Source organism: Schistocerca serialis, chromosome 5 (assembly GCF_023864345.2).
Source record: "Schistocerca serialis cubense isolate TAMUIC-IGC-003099 chromosome 5, iqSchSeri2.2, whole genome shotgun sequence".
Lineage (NCBI taxonomy): Eukaryota > Metazoa > Arthropoda > Insecta > Orthoptera > Acrididae > Schistocerca > Schistocerca serialis.
Genome location: NC_064642.1, coordinates 579,853,162 through 579,873,626, shown reverse-complemented (window position 1 = coordinate 579,873,626; position 20,465 = coordinate 579,853,162). Strand labels below are relative to the sequence as shown.

General features: G+C 41.0%; 1 protein-coding gene across 1 annotated transcript in view; it reads left to right on the top strand.

Moving 5' to 3' along the window:
* The window catches only part of LOC126482117 (probable cytochrome P450 6a13), a 30,147-nt gene extending 27,352 nt beyond the window's left edge, over positions 1-2,795 (top strand). Inside the window, exon 7 of the mRNA XM_050106093.1 lies at positions 2,686-2,795. Coding sequence (XP_049962050.1) covers positions 2,686-2,795 — 110 coding nt within the window. The remainder of the gene's footprint in view (positions 1-2,685) is intronic.
* Positions 2,796-20,465: the final 17,670 nt, after the last annotated feature.

The window sequence follows — 20,465 nt, the reverse complement described above, 5'->3', positions numbered from 1 at the left end:
AGTTTCAGTCATATGCAGACAAATAAAAAACATCGATGCGACAAGAATTTAACCTCAGGTCGTTACACACAAACTGTGACCACAAATGTGTTCAAGTTAAAACTATATACTTTTATTTCGTTTGATCTTAAATCCTGAGTGATTAATTTTACGGCATACCTACTCTTCAGCAGGAAGCCTATAAAATTTCACTCTCTTCTAGCCTAGAAGCCATCTATTGGTTCTCTGGTGTAATTCGAAACTAACAGCGCCATCTATGGGTTCTTTGGTGTACTACACCGTGATGATTAAACATCTGAAGTGCTAAGCTGAGCAAACGATTTTACATATGTTTAAATTTCGATATCTTTTGTTTCTGTTTTCCTATTATGACGATATTAAGCCTATATGTTGCCCCAAGATACGATCAAATGAACTGTGAAAACCCCATGAAAATTCATCTAATGCTTTTGCAGTTCAACGTGTTCAAACAGAGAAACAGACAGACAACTCGGTTTTTTTAGTTCTCATTAGTACTCAGAGACGTCAGCTGCATGCTGATTGTCGAACCCCTGCACCCGGAGTCGATGCGCTGAATACAGCAAAACTTATCGTACCACACGCCACTTTTTCATCATTATTATGTTCTTTGTTATACGAATCTAATACAAATATTTTTTTCCTATTTTAGCTGGACACAGTATCCACCTATATCGTTACCCGTTTACGTTGGCCGATCATCATATATTGCGAGTCGTTCCTTCCTTCGGGATCAGCAAGCGAAGGAAAGCAGTGGTGAAATATCGAACTAACATCCAGGAGGGATGGAATTCAAGTCCCAATCTGGGCATTCTGAATTAGGTTTTCTGTGCTGTCCTTGAATTGCATGATAGTTCAAAAATGGCTCTGAGCACTATGGGACTTGACATCTGAGGTCATCAGTCCCCTAGAACTTAGAACTATTTAAACCTAACTAACCTAAGGACATCACACGCATCCATGCCCGAGGCAGGATTCGAACCTGTGGCCGTAGCGGTCGCGCGGTCCCAGACTGAAGCGCCTAGAGCCGCTCAGCCACACCGGCCGGCTGCGCGATAGTTCCTTTGAAAACTACCCGCTCAGTTTTTTTTTTTCCTTTGCTTCCCTAATCTCAGATTATGCTCAAGGGACCTCTTGTCGACGTTTATCTCTCTTCTGCCCTTCTCCCTTACCTCGGGATCTCGCGTATGCTAAAGACTGCAGAATTAATGCCGGATATTTTTCTTTCCTTTCTTTTTGCGGATTTCCCCTGTTTTAAGTTTAGACTTTCCTTTGAAACACTAACATTGTTACAGTTTCTTCTTACTTGAACCGTGCTTCTGAATATCTTTGTAGTTGCTTACCTGCTGTAGGCCTCTGTCTGTTTCACTGAACCAATGGATCACGACAACCCTTGATATTGTATCCTAAATGTGCACCAATTAGTTTGACTTACACTTCTTTGGCAAGAGCACACTATTCCTTTAAGACCTTCCTTCATTAAAAAAAGACTATAATTCATTAAGTTTTATGCGTCAGAATAGCTATTAAACGAGAGAAAGTGAAGCTGACTACATTTTAGCTACGTCACTGTAAGCATACGAGTTATCTAACTTTCATCATACGTCACACTTATACACACCGCGCCAGTCAATGATTGTTATGGTTTAATGTAATGTTTAAAATCAGAGCCCAAAAAATTAAACTTTGGGGAACTACCTGTGATAGCTCCACAAAAATAGCTATGCTACCCTTTCAATACTAGCAAATGAACTTGCACAACATTTTTGTCATAAAAGAAAAAATATGTCACACTTAAAAGCAATAGCCATTTTCGAACTTACATGGCTGTCTTTCACTACACTGTAAGTTGCATCATGTCTCCAACACTACCCATGACGTCTAAACAAAATTTATTGAGTTACTGAACGATACAGAATTCAAACATCCCATGTGGTCAGGACTACCAACTAATTCTAATATAGTGGCGTTTGATCCATAGTAGAGCACCTAAAATCCTACAGGAAATTAATTTTTTAATCTCCTTAATAGAGTTTTATCTATAGAGTAAATTAGACTTCTTGGAATACAAGAATGGTAAATGTAAGAAGGTGTGTAGCAGACAGTCGTACGATCTTATTACATAAAATAGCACTGACAAATTCGATGAAAAAGTCCCTATGAGCTTCAGTTCATATCTCAAACAGAATTCTAATAATTAATGTAAAGGATCTATCCTAGACTCCGGATACATTTACATCTACGACATAAGGGAGCTGCACAAATTGTGATGACTCATTACTTCATGCCATGAAAGTTCTAGGTAACAACTGAACAACAAAAATTGTTGTCCGCTTCTTTAGAAAAGATGTTTACTACCCCAAACCATCCAAGAAAAGAATTAATTTTTATATTTGCATCTCAAGTAATAAACATTAACTGATCGCCATCTCATTAAAAATAGGCACAATTATTACAGCATTTGGACGTGATAATAAGCACGTGCTTTACTCCTTACAGCTTGAAACATAAACATGAGTAAGAAATAATATTTAGTATTTCAAATTCATTGTAAATTCAGTTGGCGAACCTAATTCTCATCCCTCTATAAGTAGATTTTTGTATGGACTTTCTTTTGCTAGTTCTATGTTCCCTTGTCCACAATATTAATAAAATTATCTGTTACAGGCTATCGCTTGGGACTTCTTCAAGTGAGGACGGCTTTGACGGAACTTCTTTCACACTTTGAGCTGATGGAGAGCGAGTTCAATGTTATCCACCTCCGGAAAATAACATAAACTATAAATATGCAAATGCTGTGGGCCGATAAGATTGAGTCTGTCTTCTAAAATACGTACTTGGAAGGCTCTACAGCCGCTTACAATTTTGATTTTACTATCTACTGAATATGAGATTATTAAAATAAATATTACCAAAGTTACTCAAAATCTGTAACGCAAACGTAAATGTTAAGTCATGAAGTCATTTATAATGAACTTTCCACAGTTAATTAATAATTAGAGGCAAAACTACCCTTTAACTAAGAAGGTGCTAATAATTTATTAAGAGAAACGTCACCGAAACTACAAATCGCTACAAGACTTAACGAATTTATTTTGGATGAAATCAAATACAATTGAAAAAAAGCTATTCATTGAGAACATTTTCAGTTGATAGGTTTGTGGTAAAAAGCACAAGATGATGGTGAGGCTGGTGGTGTATGTACACAAATGAACAGACAAAGCAAATCATCACATCGCAGATACTAAATTAAAGGTTCAGAAAAAGAAATGCCATAGTGGAAACGAGATATGCTATTTGTGAACAAATTGTCGTAAAAAGGGGAAAGTGCTGGCAATGGTGTTAATAGAAAGTCACTGTATCTATTTATGCAAATGTATAACACCAAAAATGTGAAACAAGTAGTTTCAAATACAGAAATGTGTAGCTCATAAAATAGATTCCAATACAAAAAGTCAGACTCCATGAAAATCAGATTAAATTTACTAATTTATGGTCTGCTATCCCTATAATGTAATGTTATTTCTGCACTATATCACAGATCTCCTCTAGTGGTTAATATAGTTTTCAGGTGCAATAATCGACTGTCAAAAGCAAAGATAAGTCAGTAGGTAAACACAGTCATTCTCACTGTGAAACAACAGGAGTGATTCAGAATTTTGTAAGGAATCATGTGTTGCTTACAGTTTCGCTGAAATACTTTACTCCTATCTTTGCTCCTATCACTTAAAGTAATTTTGTACATTCCAGATAATACTGCCACTAAAAACAAAATTTACTAGAAATTAAGTGTTAGTGCCAAGAGGTAACTATATATTTTGTCTGATGCATCAAACATTTCTTCACAGTGAGTTTCATGTTTCATGTGAGCGAATAAGATTATTTGAGATATTACAGTGAAGTATGAAATAAATGTTTTCATTATATTCATTCCTGTATTTAAATAACTTTAAACAACAGTGGTTCCTCCGTGAACAGTATTGGCATTTTCAAGGACACAGTGCGTGGTGTTCCATTTGCCGGTTCAAAGTTCCTAACTGTGTTTATATTTGTCCTTAACATACAGTGTAGAGCAATAAAAATAATTTTTATACAATTAGAAACTGTATTTTGCTTATTTCTTTCTAATGTTTTCTTATAAAATTTAAGGCTAAGAATAATACGCTTCCTGTGTGTACTTTTTTTGAACCTGTCCATCAATTCTACCTTTCTGCTGCTCTATTTCTATCCTTAGCCTAAAAGAAACCGAACACACAAAAAATCCTGAGATGAAGAGCAATGTTGAACATATTTCCACGACAGTCAGCGAGCCACTGCTTCCAAAGTTTTGAGAAGAGCATTTGCAATGATAGAGCTTCAGATGGGCTTCATAATTGACAGGGATGTTATGTAAGCAATCAGATAACCAAATTCATCATTACTTCCGAGACGCTCTTTCAGCTTCACTCTAGTCGACGAAGAAAAAGATAGGATTCATAAAAATTACAAGTGTAATTACAGTATAATATTCAGTAACTGTCGTCAGCCTAATTAAGAGCTGTAGTAGATAAATTCACTACAAAAATCTGCCAATATTGACTTCTACTTTTTTATGCTATTAAAACGGGAACCCCTCACGTGGAATGAAAATGCTTTTCACTTTGACTGAACAACGTATAATTCAAATTTACTGACAGCTGACTGACGCTTAACGGCATTTGTCACAGTACATTTAAAGACTGGTGAGGGTAGCGTGTTCTGACTTGTGCTTTTCTGCGTTACTGTAGACAATTACTTCTCTAGTCAACACGTGATTGAAAGTCAGTCCTTTCGCATGACAAAATATTGCTCATACTCGTGATACATAATGTATGACACCAATCCGAAGTACAGATTGTTTCGGGAGCAATCTCGTCTACTGCGCCACTTCACCCGGCGCGACTACCGCTAACAACTAAGTTTCAACATCTTGTTGTCTTACATGGGCGGTACTGAAGGGGAAAAATAGCTCATTATTTCCTTCACATCTGATTTCTTGAAGCAACACAACAGTGGATGATGATGAGGCAGCTGTTTTGAAAACCTCACGCTCCCCATGCACACACGTGACTAATAGCCTCCAGTTTGATTGCTGTATTTCGAAATTCCATTACATATAGATAGCTTTTCAGGTTATAAACAAGTTTACTAGGGGGAGTCCAATAAGTAACGCATCATGCGGTATTTGTTGTGGGACATCGTGGAGTATTGCCGTTTCAACCATTATAGCTTCATGACGTTCCGATAGGTAGCGGTGCTGTACGTAGCCTTCAAAATGGCATCTGTATGCAGGTGCTTTACAGAGAGCTGTTATCGAGTTTCTTTTGGCGGAAAACCAGAGCGTCGCAGACATTCATAGGCGCTTGCAGAATGTCTGCGGAGACCTGGCGGTGAACAAAAGCTTTGCGAGTCGTTGTCATCAACACAATTACGTCACGCAAACCCGCCCGATCTCCTGCATGCCATCTGTCTGCACACAGCTGCGACTCCTGCAATGTTGGAATGTGTGGACACTCTCACTCGGGGTGATCGACAGATCACAATCAAACACCTCGCTGCTCAACCGGACGTCTCTGTTGGTAGCGATGACACACTCGTCCACCAGTTGGGGCACTCAAAGATGTGAGGCCGATGGCTTCCTCGCCACCTAACGGAAGCTCACAAAGGGCAACAAAGGATCGTCTTTGCGGAATTGCTTGCACGTTGCAGGGCTGACAGTGAAAATTATTTTGTCAAACATCGTCACAAGCGACGAAACATAGGTTCATCCCTCCAAATCGGAAACAAAACTGCAGTACATGGAGTGGCCCCACACCACCTCTCCACCGAAGCCGCACGCTCAGCCACTAGAGTCATGGCGACGGTCTTCTGGGACTCTGGAGGGATTACGCTGTTTGATGTCCTTCGTCATGGTGCAACAATCAAGTCTACCCTCAGGAAACAGAAGAAACTACTTCAGCGTGTTCATCGCCACAAATATGCAAACGAACTACTTCTTATCCATAACAACGCAAGGCCTACACAAGCTGCGCACCCGAGAGAAGCTCACAAAACTTCTTTGGAGTGTTTCTTCTCATCCACCCCACAGCCTGGACTAGCATCTTCTGACTTTCATCTGTTTGGTCCAATGAAGGATACACTCTGCAGGATGCAGTAAGTGGATGTCAGGGAGGTCATTGATGCAGCCACACGTTGGCTCCGACGTCGAGAAGTAGATGGTGCCATTCGGGCATGCAGGCCGTCGCTCTGAACGGAGATTAAATTGAATACTTAAGTTCTGGTAGCCAAAAGAGTGGGAAACCATGTGGTGCATCGTAATGCTGAATGAAACCAGTCTTCGCGCGGGATTAGCCGAGCGGTCTGAGACGCTGTAGACATGGATTGTGCGGATGGTCCCGGCGGAGGTTCGAGTCCTCCCTCGGGCATGGGTGTGTGTGTTTGTCCTTAGGATAATTTAGGTTAAGTAGTGTGTAAGCTTAGGGACTGATGACCTTAGTAGTTAAGTCCCATAAGATTTCACACGCATTTGAACATTTTTTGAAACCAGTCGGCTTCCGGAAAAAAAGTGTGTTGCGTTACTTATTGAACGCCCGTTGTAAATGCGGAATTTTAGGAGGTGACAGTATAGATTAATTCGAATAAAACATTTCATATAATATGTGTCCAGTTTTTATTGCTTAAAATGAGCGTATGACATCATTGGCCGAGAAGTTCGGGCGCCTAGTGCAAGTCTTATTTCAATCGACGTCACATTGGGCGACTTGCGTGCCGATGATGGGGATGAAATGACGATGAGTACAACACAACACCCGGTCCCCGAGAGGAAAAAATCTCCAACCCGGCCGGGAATTGAACCCGGGCCCGCTGGCATGTGAGGCGAGCTAAGCAGGCGGACTGGTTACAGTGATGCAGCTTGTTACTCCGCTTGCTATGGGGTTATTTATCAATTACCACTTTTCTTTTGAAATTCAAGTTGTAAGTTGTGCTTGAATTTACAACACCATTTTTTAACTGTGACTGTGATTTGTCGGCCTGTTGTGTTGCCGCATAGTCGTAAAGAGTGTAGCTATCTGGACTGTCTTCAAAATAAGCTTCCAGCATTATTGGAAGAGGTCATTTTCCCTGCAACGATGGACATGTTCTTCCTGCGTGCGAAGGCCCATCCACATTTTTGTCGTCAGGCGACAATTTTTTTTAACACTAACATTTCCCGGATGAATTAGTCACGTTTCTTGATCACCAAGGTCCTCGTACCTAACCCCTTTCGATTCTCGCCTTTGCGGATGGTTGAAAGGCGAAATCTATAAAGTAGACACAAGAGACAAATTAATCATTCGGATTAAGAATAGTGTTCGTGACATAAGAGAACGCCAAGACAATCTCAGATGATTTACAAGAGGTGTCGTCAAGAGAATTCGGAAACGCTCTGAATTTAATCATTTCCCTATGCTTAACACCTTTTATGAGTACTAATTACATTCTAACAACTATGTTTCTGTAACCAACAAAAACTGGATACATGTTACATAGAATGTTTTATCCGAATTAGCCTTTAGTACCAACTCCTAAAATATTTACTATTCCACCCAAACATCCTGTGTATCATGATGACTCCTCTTTCCAGACGTTGCAGGAACATCATGTGCTGCAGTTCTCGGGCTCCGGCAGATACTTTCAACAATATCTAGGACAAATTAATTAACCATAAAAAAATTTATGTCGCTCTTGACCGTTTGTAATGCAGTTTTGCGAAAGCATTCGGGCTGTTCAAGCCGCTGGAGGGTTATTCAATTTTCGGTAATGCAAGATCGTGCAAGCATACCATTACACATGCTAGACCAACGTTACGCAGGCCCTTACAAGTAACCATCAATTGCCAGACAACCTTTCTGCCTTCGAGCGTTGTGAAAGAAACCAACTGCAAATTACTGCAAATGTTTATTCGAGCATTTTAAAGCTGGAGCATTACATCGAAAGCCTACAACTTTAAAACTAATAGTAAAGAAATAAAATGCCACTATCTCTTCGTCTAATAAGGATGTTAAGTGCGTTATACTCTTAAGAAAATACAAAGCTGTCGCAAACAGACATGGCATTATGAAATAGATAAATTGTCCCAGGACCACCTACAGGAGAGGAAGAAGGAAAATATATATTAATCTACGGCAGGAAGGGATGAAGTGAGGCCTGGATAAGTCCACATTCGCGTATTACAGATGTGTATAGACGAGTATTTGAAGTTTCATAGCCCCTTCAGCTCGCAAAGGAATCGTAATCAAGCGTTGTCTGGTGCTATAGAGCATCTCATGTACGTATCCTACTTTAAAACCAATGGTAAGCGATAGGAGATTGAAATATATTTGTAGGTACTGAATCAATTATCCCTGTCATGAGGATATATCTTGAACTCAAAGACTAACTTAGTGCAGAGTAAATTTTTTCCATTTTCTTATAATATGGTTCTACAGCTCCTACAAGTTTTTTAGGTGATATCATCTTGCACACAGCTGTCAGTGTATCATTTTGCGATTGCAGTTTCAGCATTATGCCATTTTCAAGTTCTAGAAGTTCACATCTAGTTGAAAGTTGGACGTTCATACTTTTTTTCTTTTTTTGTGAATGGTGGCAATTTATTCTGCTGTTGCGTGCATACACAAAGTCTGAGTTTGGGACACTGTTATCGTGAATGGTAGCGCGCGAACAGTAGTTAATAGTAGTCCGACGCAGCCTGGCGTCGGAAAAGTCGCAGCCTGCTCTGCCCGTGCTAGTGGCGCCAGATAAGATTTTTGTATTAATCGAGGATTTTTGGTAATTTGGCCTTTCGCTGCGCGTTGTTGTTGCTTGCTTGCGCACTGGAGGGATTTTGTCAGATTTGTGTATGCATTCATTGAAAGTAATATTCGTGTCTTTGTTGTGACCAGATACGTGATTATTGATTAAAGATGTTGTAGAATAATTAAAGTTTTTGCTACTCACACTGTCCAAGGAAAGGAAAAGCCTGGGTAAAGTTTCTCAGTGTGTGAATCGTCAACTTGCAGTAAAGTAAAGTAAAAGTTTTTATTGATTCCTTTCATTTTTTACACCACTTAAGGCTTAAATGATCAGGAGTGGTTTAATCAATCTATCAAAGAAGAATAAGTGAAGTAGTTTCATCAGTAGTTATGACCACGCATTACACTCTGCATGGATCGCAGTATTTCTTTTGAATTATTTTCGCCTGTTGCAGGATGCAGAATATTCACGCAGCTGCAGCGACGAGGTAAGTTGTCTGTTGTATGCAGGAGCATTACAGTATAATTTTTAGGAAATGTTAGAGAAGATATTAAAAATCGCAGTCAGATACAAGAGAACTGATTTTTCATGATTTATAGGAAGACTAATGAATTCCTGTTTTTTGTTCTCTATCAGAACTGTCATGTCCGACAGTAGGAGTTCCAAAAAATGTTAGAATACTGAAATGTCGGAAAAATAGTTTTCATAACCCGAGCCGTTTATATCATACATTCCGTCGCGCTGACCACTCAGCTACCAGGGGCGGACTACATATCAGATTTTATGATAACGATAATATAGTTTCACTACATAGCCTAGCAATTTTTAGAGTAAAAGAGCAGATGACGATAACATTGTCAGAGAGATGGCTTTACACATTTCCGTACGTCTGTTGCCATAAGAATAATTTTTTAACACTAAAACTTTCATACTTTTACACATTACGATACTATGTTGTTATCTCTTCCAAACGTAAAACCATACGTCAAAAACCTATGTTTGAAAATGGCATAATGCCGAAACTGTAGTCTTACAATAAAACACTAACAGCTGAAAACAAGACGATACATTTAAAACATATTTCTTTTAGTTTCGTTATCAGTCTTTATATCATACACTGCGGTGATAAAAGTCGTGGGATAGCGATATGCATGTATACAGATGACGGTAGTATTCCACAAGGCAGCGAATTGGCAGAACTATCAAAAATGGTTCAAATGGCTCTGAGCACTATGGGACTTAACATCTGTGGTCATCACTCCCCTAGAACTTAGCACTACTTAAACCTAACTAACCTAAGGACATCACACATATCCATGCCCGAGGCAGGATTCGAACCGGCGACCGTAGCGGTCGCGTGGTTCCAGACTGCAGCGCCTAGAACCGCTCGGCCACCACGGCCGGCTAACTATCATTTGCACTGTGATGATTCATGTGGAAAGGTTTCCGACGTGATTATGGCCGCACGTCGGGAATTAACAGACTCTAAACGCGGAATAGCAGTTGGAGTTAGACGCATGGGAAACCCCATTTCGGGAATCGTTAATAAATTCAATTTTCCGAGATCCACAGAGTCAAGAGTGTGTCGAGAGTACCAAATTTCATGCGTTACCTCTCACCACGGACAACGCAGTGATGGACGCCCTTCGCTTTAAAACGGAGAGTAGCAGCGTTTGCGTAGAGTTGTCAGTGCTAACAGACAAGCAACACTGCGCGAAATAACCGCGGAAATCAATGTGGAATGTTCGGCGAACGTATCCATTGGGACAGTTAGGCGAAGTTTGGCGTATGTGGGCTACGGCAGAAGACGACCGACGCGAGTGCCTTTGCTAACAGCGCCTCAACTGGGCTATTGATCGTGTCAGTTGGACCCTAGACGACTGGAAAACCGTGGCCTGGTCAGATGAGTCTCGATTTCAGTTGGTTAGAACTGAAGGTAGGATATGCGTGTGGCGCAGACCCCACTAAGGTATGTACTCAGGTTGTCAACAACGCCCTGTGCAAGCTGGTAGTGCCTCCATAATGGTATACTGTGTTTACATGGAAGAGATTAGGTCCTCTGATCCAACTGAGTGGATGTGGTTATTTTCGGATATTTTGAGACCATTTGCAGCCATTCATGGGCGTCGTAATCCCAACGCGCGGAGAGGCCGCGCGGTTTGCAGCGCCATGTCACGAATTGCGTGGCCCCTCCTGCCGGAGGTTCGAGTCCTCCCTCGGGCATGGGTGTGTGTGTGTTTTTCTTAGCATAAGCTAGTTTAAGTAGTGTGTAAGTCTAGGAACCGATGACCTCAGCAGTTTGATCCCTTAGGATTTCACACACATTTGAACGTCGTCTTTCCAAAAAACGATGGGATTTATATGGATGACTAAGCGCCGTGTCGCCGGGCCACAACTGTTCTCAGTTGGTTTGAAGAACATTTTGGGCAGTTCGAGCACTCAGATCACCCGACATTAATATCATCGAACATTTGAGGGAGATAATAGAGAGGTTAGTTCGTGCACAAAATCCTTTTTCGGATCTCCACGTATTCTAAGCACAAACTGATCCTTGCACAGCAGTGCATGCGTCTAGGTGAAAGGAAGATGGGCGTTCTTACAGAAAATGCTTACGTGCGCAAGCTTCTCAAGCACGCAGTCACGTGTGTAGCCACCTGAAGGTGGAAAATGATGGCCACTCCAACATGCGTCAATATGCGTGCGAGAGTATTTTCTTCAGGTCCTCCGGTTTGAGGTCAGACGCCGATGTCAGAATGGAGCAGCGTCAAAAGACATTTCTTCGTCCTAGTTTCGTGTAGCTACACTACAAACCGGCACTATGCTTTCGCCTGCTTCTTGCTAGCGCGTCTTCTCTCTCTGGCAGCCAGTTTTTCTCACTGTGTGAAAAAACCGCTTTCGAAGTTACCCCCACTAGTGATACATCATTGTAAATTTGAAAGTCGATTACCTATTCCCTTACTAAACTGCTCAATAAATGTTTAATGCTTTTTGTCATTTATAAGAACAAAATTTAAATTGTTTAACAGAAAAAGAAAGTTTCCTAGTGATCTGAAAATGTGTGATTAAATGGAAATATAAATTTTCTAATTTCTTTTGTTATTATTACATTTCATACAAATTTAAAATTATAATTCTTAGCCACCACACTTGGAACAAATAACTACAGGTTGTTGTGGCCTTCGGTCCGAAGAATGATTTCTTGCAGCTTTCCGTGCTGGTCTTTTCTGTTCAACCTACTTCATCCCAGCATAGCTACTGGAATCTGCATTTATTCGAACCTGGTAACTGTAGTCAAGCCTTGGTCTCCATCTACAATTTTTACTCTCCACGTCCCCCCCCCCCCCCTTAATTACCAAACTGATGATTCATTTACGCTTCAGGATATGTCCTGTCAACCGATTCCTTCTTTAAATGAAGTTCTACCATAAATTTCTTTTTTCCTCTGATCTATTCAGAAACGCATCATTACACTGACGTGACAAAAGACATGGGATACCTCGTAATATCATGTCGGAACTCCTTTTGCCCAGTGTACTGCAGCAACCCGACGTGACATGGACTCAACAACCCGTTGGAAGTCCCCTGCAGGAATGTTGAGTCGTGCTGCCTCTATAGCCGCCCATAATTGCGAAGATGTTGCCGGTGCAGGATTTTGCGCACGAACTAACCTCTCGATTACCTCCCGTAAATGTTCAACAGGATTCATGTCGCGCCATCTAGATGGCCACATCATTTGTTCGAATTGTCCAGAATGTTCTTCAAACCAATCGCTAACAGTTCTGGCCTGGTGACATGGCACATTGTCATCTATAAAAATCTCATCGTTCTTTGGGAACATGAAGTCCATATATAGCCGCAAACTGTCTCCAAGTAGCCGAACATAACTTTTCCCGATATGAAACTTACTGGCAGATTAAAACTGTGTGCCGGACCGAGACTCGAACTCGGGACCTTTGCCTTTCGCGGGCAAGTGCTCTACCAACCGAGCTACCCAAGCACGAATCACGGCCCGTCCTCACAGCCTTACTTCTGCCAGTATCTCGTCTCCTATCTTCCAATCTTTACAGAAGCTCTCCTGCGAACCAGGTTAAGGCTGTGAGGACTGGCCGTGAGTCGTGCTTCGGTAGCTCAGATGGTAGAGCACTTGCCCGCGAAAGGCAAAGGTCCCGAGTTCGAGTCTCGGTCCGGCACACAGTTTTAATCTGCCAGCAAGTTTCATATCAGCCCATACTCCGCTGCAGAGTGAAAATCTCATTCTGATAACTTTTTCCAGTCAATTGTCGGTTCACTTGGACCAGAGGACCCATTTCATTCCATGTAAATATAGCCCACACGATTATGAAGCCACCACTAGCTTGCATAGTGCCTTGTTGACAACTTGGTTCCGTGGCTATGTGTGGTCAAACCCGACCATCAGCTGTTACCAGCTGAAATCGGCAATCATCTGAACAGGACACGGTTTTACAGTCGTCTAGGGTACAACTGACATAGGAGAGGCATTGCAGAAGACGTCGTGCTGTTAGCAGAAGCACTCGCGTCGGTCGTCTGCCGCCATAGCCCATTAACGGCAAACTTCGCCGCGCTATCCTTACGGATTCGTTCGTCGTACGTTCCACATTGATTTCTGTGGTTATTTCACGCTGTGTTGCTTGTCTTTTAGCACTGACACCTCTACACATACGCCGCTGCTCTCGGTCGTTAAGTGAAGGCCATCCGCCACTGCGTCGTCCTTGGTGAGAGGTAATGGCTGAACTCTGGTACTCTCGACACACTCTTGACTCTTTGGATCTCGGAGAATTGAATTTATTAATCATTTACGAAATGGAATGTCCCGTGCGTCTACCTCCAACTACCATTCCGCATTCAAAGTATATTAATTTCCATCGTGCGGCCATAATTACGTCGGAAACATTTTCACATGAATCGCCCGAGTACAAATGACAGCTCCGCCAATGCGCTGTCCCTTGATACGTTGTGTACACGATACTAGCGCCATCTGTATACATGCATATCGCTACCCCATGACGTTTAGCACCTCAGTGTAGTCGTTCGAACTACGCGCCTAATCTTCAGCATCACATTTCAAGCACTTCTATTCTTTTCTTATACGTACTGTTTATTGTCGACGTTTCACTTCCATACAAGGATACATGCCAGACATATACTTAATAGTAGGTTTTTGTTAAACATCGAGATCATCTGTCACTGCTATTCTGTTATACACCACCAACAGGATGCCACACCCTCATTTAAATGTAACGTGCTAATTGGCCATAAATGTAAGGGTTCCTCTTAATCACAATAAATGTCGCTGAATCCACCTTTCTAACATATTATTAAAGTTTCATATTTCTTAAACTTTTTATAATTTTCATTTTACCACGTTTTTAAATACTTTGGTTGAAATTAACAAACTGAATTATTTCCGTATGTGTCACTTTCCTGTGTTCAAATTCCAACAGCTTGGAGCTCTGGAGTTACCTCCTTGTTATTATAAATTTGATCTGTTTTGTTAAAAATTAAGTTTTCTTGTGTATAGAATCTAAATTACACGTGACACGTGTAGTTTTTAATAAGGGCATTGATGGCGTTATCGAGTAGCAAATGACAAAATACTCTGCATTTATTTCAGGAAGTATGTTCTCGGCTGTTACTACGTTGTTTCAATTTACTCTTTTTAATATGGTGTCTTACATACTATATTTCTCGCTATTGATCTGGTGATAGGGTTCTCCAGAAACGGGTCATAAGATGAAAAATAAAATTATTCTGGCGATCAGGAAAAGAGTGTTATCATTTAGTGCCAATATGGCCGGAGGTCTCCTTGGAGACTTCCTGTCGAAAGCGATCAAATAACAAGGCCTTCTTGGTTGATGTAACATCCAGACTGCTACTAATGAAAAGGTTTCTACCCTTCTCCAGGAACCACTCGTATTTCTGGCCTCTGAACAGGCACCCCATTGTTTCGACCTACGTTACGGTGTCTATATCGTTGAGGCACGCACGCCATCTCAACTCAGCAAGGTCAGGTCCGTAGACACAGTCCATGGGGAGAAAACTATACACAGATCCACTGTGCATCCTCGCGAGCCATTCAGCTCCGGGACAGTATGATATACATACTTCTCTTATAGGCGTTAAGCTTACAACAGACTCCACTTCAATAATGATTGATCGGACAGTCATTGCTTCCTCTGACACATTGTTTAAAAATTTTCATGTTGTACCGAAAAAATGTTCTTTTTTTATTTCAACAAAAGGTAACTTATATCACAAAATAACGATTTCTAATCTTGAAAGGTCGACTGGTCTCCTATTTCAATAAAATTACATTAGGTGTTCGACAACGGCATAACGTGGTTGAGAATGCAAATATTTTCGCTGCTTTTACAAGTATTCTTCATCAAAGTGTTTAATCATAAACAAATATGACCAGAAATACTTTTATAACCTTAAGAGGTACGTCTGTTAATCATTCACATGCATTTATATATTGTTAAATACATCAGGTATTTTGTTAAAAAAGATTTATTAAAATTATTATTTGACAGAAATCTACTAAGAAACATATTTTGTCTGAAACTCAGTTGCCAAGAGGCCTTTTCACGTAACGAGATACTTTACCGTACAAATTACCTGTCAGGAACATACTAAATCGTCACATATTCGGTTATGAACTCCTATATTCTCTTCGATTACAAAGTTCTTTTGGAAACGTGAACCTAGAACATTATACTGTAATTGTAAAGCGCCCAGCCTGAAATACGTGTTTCTCACTCGTTCTCTTTCCTTTACAAGCAAATCATGGCGTCAGTGTTGTGAAAAATGTGTACGTCTGCAGGGCGATTACGTCGAGAAGTAACGCCAGTTTCATCGATTTCGGGTGAGTAGTTAATCAGAAAAAAAATCGGAGGCCTTAGAACTTGAATGCACCTCGTAGTACTCATGGAGCAGTTTGTGAATTGGGTGATTTGTGTGTGCTAGACTTTCTGTTACATAAAGGGCTGTTAAACATTTTTTCCACAGATACAGGGGCTTCTCGTTAGCTTCAGTCAACAGAGCTTTGATGGGCGTTGCTTTCATTGCGCCCAAGCCCATCCTGAAAGGACAGTACTGTGCCTTTCTACCTTGTCGAACTATCTGGCTATGGCGTTAGAGTATCAAGAGCATCCACAATCTAGCCTCGATCTAGTTACGCATCTGCACAGAAACCCTATAATGTTTAGAGAAGAGCCTCCCACCAAAATATTGTTACGCTTCCTAATGATGTTCAGTGCCTGATCACACCAAGCTTTCAGAACGTTGATATACAACGTCAGGTTCATTCAGCAATCAAAGATCATGCCCAAGCAGTAGATGTGCTATTTCAATGGTATTTTTCTGCCCTCTAATGACGTCATACCTGTACAGAAATCCATCAGGCTTTTGGGAAATACAATTGTAGTTAATTTTTCCGGTGAAATAACTGAACTATTTTTACCTAACTTCTGTTCCGAGCTTTTGTGGTACAATTCAAATTGAAATGATATCATTCACGTGCGAACTGCAGAATCTTTAATGGTGGAGCTGCACCCACTCCATCCCTGATAAATAGTAGACTATGTCCAGTGCTTTGTAGGATGTACTTGTAACTGATACGTGAACCAATTAATGAGTTTTCTGCCTATATATATATATATATATATATATATATATATATATATATATATATATATATATATATATATATATTCTATTCTTTCCCGTAGAGGAGACGTGAGTCCTTAAATGAATCTGTAGAGATTTCTCAGTTTTATATGGCGTAGCTTCTCTAATAAAACAATCTTGTAATACTTGGCCGCCGGACGCTCAAGAGGAAAGGGCTTCACTTAAGCTGCACATGGACAATGTGAGACTTTTCCGGAAGCCACAGAGGTATGGTTTAAACGAAGCGAGCGTTTGCTTTGCTTTGAAAGGACTGTCCCCTTTAGGGGACAACTGGCAGAAGAGAGACACCAACGAGCCCCGAGTACTTGGGGGCACTTGAGCGAAGACTCGTAAGCATTGCCGGCCGCGGTGGTCTAGCGGTTCTAGGCGCTCAGTCCGGAACCGCGGGACTGCTACGGTCGCAGGTTCGAATCCTGCCTCGGGCATGGATGTGTGTGATGTCCTTAGGTTAGTTAGGTTTAAGTAGTTCTAAGTTCTAGGGGACTGATGACCACAGATGTTAAGTCCCATAGTGCTCAGAGCCATTTGAACTCGTAAGCATTCCAGGGAAAGTTGAGAAACAAGGAAGTCGACACGTCAATTGAGGAGAGTTCGAAAGGGAAGCACAAAGCACTTCTGTGGAGGGCGCACAAGTCCTGAGTCCACTCGATAAGATACTCACGATGCTAGAAAACACTACAATTCAGTTAGGCGCACTGAACAGCTGGCCGAAATAAAACAGGACAATGCTGAGAGCACAGAACAATTCTCTCATATGAGCCACAAGGACCAGCACAATTTGGGAGACTAGGAGCAGAAGTGAAACTTTGCAGTCAAAAGATTTATTTACTGTCAGGTCGCAGAAAGTGGGCGTGACTTGGAGAGAGATACTGCAAAGATACCGGAGGAGGTCGCCGGCAGCCAAGGCTAGGTGAAAACCGCACATAATGAGAGAGTTACCAACGTGGAAAACGAAGTTACCACGAGAATAGTGGAGATCGCCACACACATGGATTGTTGGAAGGAGTCGTCCATCATGCACAGCAAGAAAGTAGTCGGCAGTTAAGGAACACACAAGGAACACTGTCCGCTCTCGAGCAGGAGATGTCTGTAATGCGGCTAGGATGTGTTCTCACGAAACAGGTCACGCCAACGAGCTTCCACGCCGTCTTCCCGATGCAGGATATGAACGTACCGCTGCCACCCGAAAGCGTGCTTAAGCAATTTATAGGCGTATCTGCGTGCGAAAAAGGTGACAGTGTGCAATGCGTTGCTTGTTACGCAGAAGGCGCTTGATCAGGAATTAGTTGTCTGGTTTGATTTGACGATTTGAGAGGGTAGTACATACAGATATTTCTGCACCATGCTCCTGGCGACACATTGGAACCTGGCCGCATAGGCAAGTGCGAAAATGGAGATATATCGAGGATGAATGCGCGACAGGCGCGTCAATCTATGGAAACGGATGGTATTCATTTTGTCGTTCTGGTGGTGTATTTAGACGATTAAATGACAGAACAGGAATGATGTCATGCGTTGCTTACACATTCCTCTGTCCAGTTGGAGCTACATTCGTTGGGTCACTATCAAGGGAAGAGTTCCCCATATTTAAGACCACTGGACGACGGCACAGGGAAAGAAAAACGAAATACGACGCACGTTAGACGACAATGTTTTACCCCCAGGTGATGCGTCATTAGAAAAGGGATGTCATACACGCAATGTGCCGTATTGCCGATAACAATTTCAAGTCGACTCCCTTAGCATAGCAATGACCCGTGGTCTAGGAGTAGCGTCTTTGACTAACACTGCTGTTCCCCGGCTTCGAATCTAGCTACTACTTAAATTTTGAATTAAAATCATTAGCAATGACGGCCAAAGATTTCCAGCATAAAAAGTCACCCACGTCCTATTAAAGGCCATGTCAAAGAGGGCAGAGGACTGGATAGAGGTTCAGGGCACTCTCTTACTCTTGGAATTGGAAACTGACCCTAAAATGCGGAAGACATAGCAATGATCAACAGCATGAGGATGCAGAAAGCAATGGAAACCACTGTATTAAAGACACATGATTAGCGTCCACAGGAGATGTGGCCTGTAATTGATAAATGGTCATGATGGTCTCTCCATGAGCAAAAAATTTCGGACTAGTACTCCATTCAGATCTCCGAGAGGGGACTGCCGAGGCAGAGATGACAACGAGAAAAAGATTCAATAACCAACGAAAGGATAACGTTCTACGATCGGGGCATGGAAAGTCAGAAATTTGAATGTGATACAGAAGCTAGAAAATCTGAAAAGGAAAATGTTAAGGCCAGTCTAGATATAGTGGGGTCAGTGGAAACAAGATAAGGATTTTTGGTCAGATGAATGTAGGGTAATATCAACAACAGCAGAAAGTGGTATAACAGGAGTAGGAAGCCTTGTGAATACGAAAGTTGACGAGAGAGTAAGCTGCTGAGAACAGCTAAGTAATAGAGTTTTTCTCATCAGATTCGACAGCAAATCATCGCTGACAACGATAGTTCTGATAAACATGCCAACGTCACAAGAACAAAACGGAAAGATGGAGGCAGTACGTGAGGATATCGAATGGGTTATTCAGTATTTAAAGGGATATGAAAATCTAATAAACGTGGAGAACTCGAACGCGGTTGTAGGGGAAGGAATAGAAGAAAGGGGGTACTGGCCAATATGGGCTTGGCAGTAGGAATGAGAGAGGAGAAAGAGTCAATTAGTCGTGCAGTTTATTTCAGATGGTAATTGCGGTAACTCTGTTAAAAAATCACAAGGAGAGGTGTATGCTTGGAAAAGACTCGGAGACACGAGAAGATTTGTAATGGTGCACTTTGCAATTTTTTTTCAGTGGTCGACACTTCCTACATTGGTGGATAGGAATCCCTGCTTTGGACAGTAACGTGCAAAATCGAGTGTTACAGAGTGAGTTACGTTTTTCACCGTCAATACACAATCTAACAAGACAAAAAAATCGTTGATTGTGAATCAGTGTACTCAGTAAATATCAACTAGTTTTTTTTACGCCGTTGACCTTTGCAACTACGTAACTTTGAGTACGTGACTATGGGCCACAGAATACATATTTAGTTTTATTTTCTCTTAAGTAAATCTCATTACTCATCATTTATTAATGCTCGTTAGTCCTTGTAAAGAATTCTTAAGATAACTGTAGCACAAAATGAATTATGTTAATAGCGAGACCAAATCGTGTATACGCTTCATAACTGTGAGCTAATATTTGTATCCCTGACTCAGAATATAAACCGAGCACAATAACCTCCGCGCTGAGAATATTGAAATGTATGGTTTTCAGCGTACGATAATATAAAAAGCGTTAACATAATTTTGAAGTTCCCTGTTTTCTTGCTTATTCCCGTTTCCGCAAATCTGCATTGATTTACCCTGTCTTTCGTCCCTTAACGTTCTCAACAAATAAAACAAAGATATGTTTTTTACCTCATAGCCAGCGATATAATATTTACGCTTCTTTTGACATTTTGTTACAGTTAGCTGTGAAATAATATTTCTTTCGGCAGACTCTATCTGATTGGTCTCTAGTGTGTCACTTATACACTCATTTCTCGTAACTGGAATTGCTATTACGCTACCCTGTCGAGCTCTTTCCGTTAAATCAATCAGAGTCATTCTTAGGCAAAACAAATTAATCAACAATAGAGTTCAAAACTTTCGCAGGAATACTATTTTCCCGTTATTTTGAACTTATTCTCACTATAAAGATTAATAGTATTGCTTTCTTATTAACAGCAGTTGAGGCTATTACAAAATATATACTTTTAATTATATTTCTTTTATTTATCTTTTATGATCTCTTTTCACTGGTTGCATGAATATTCAATAATATATCGTGAAATTGTTCTTTAAATATTTTACGCAGTGAAATGATTATTTTTTACAAAAAAAATCGCTACCACCACTTTCATCCTATATTTAAC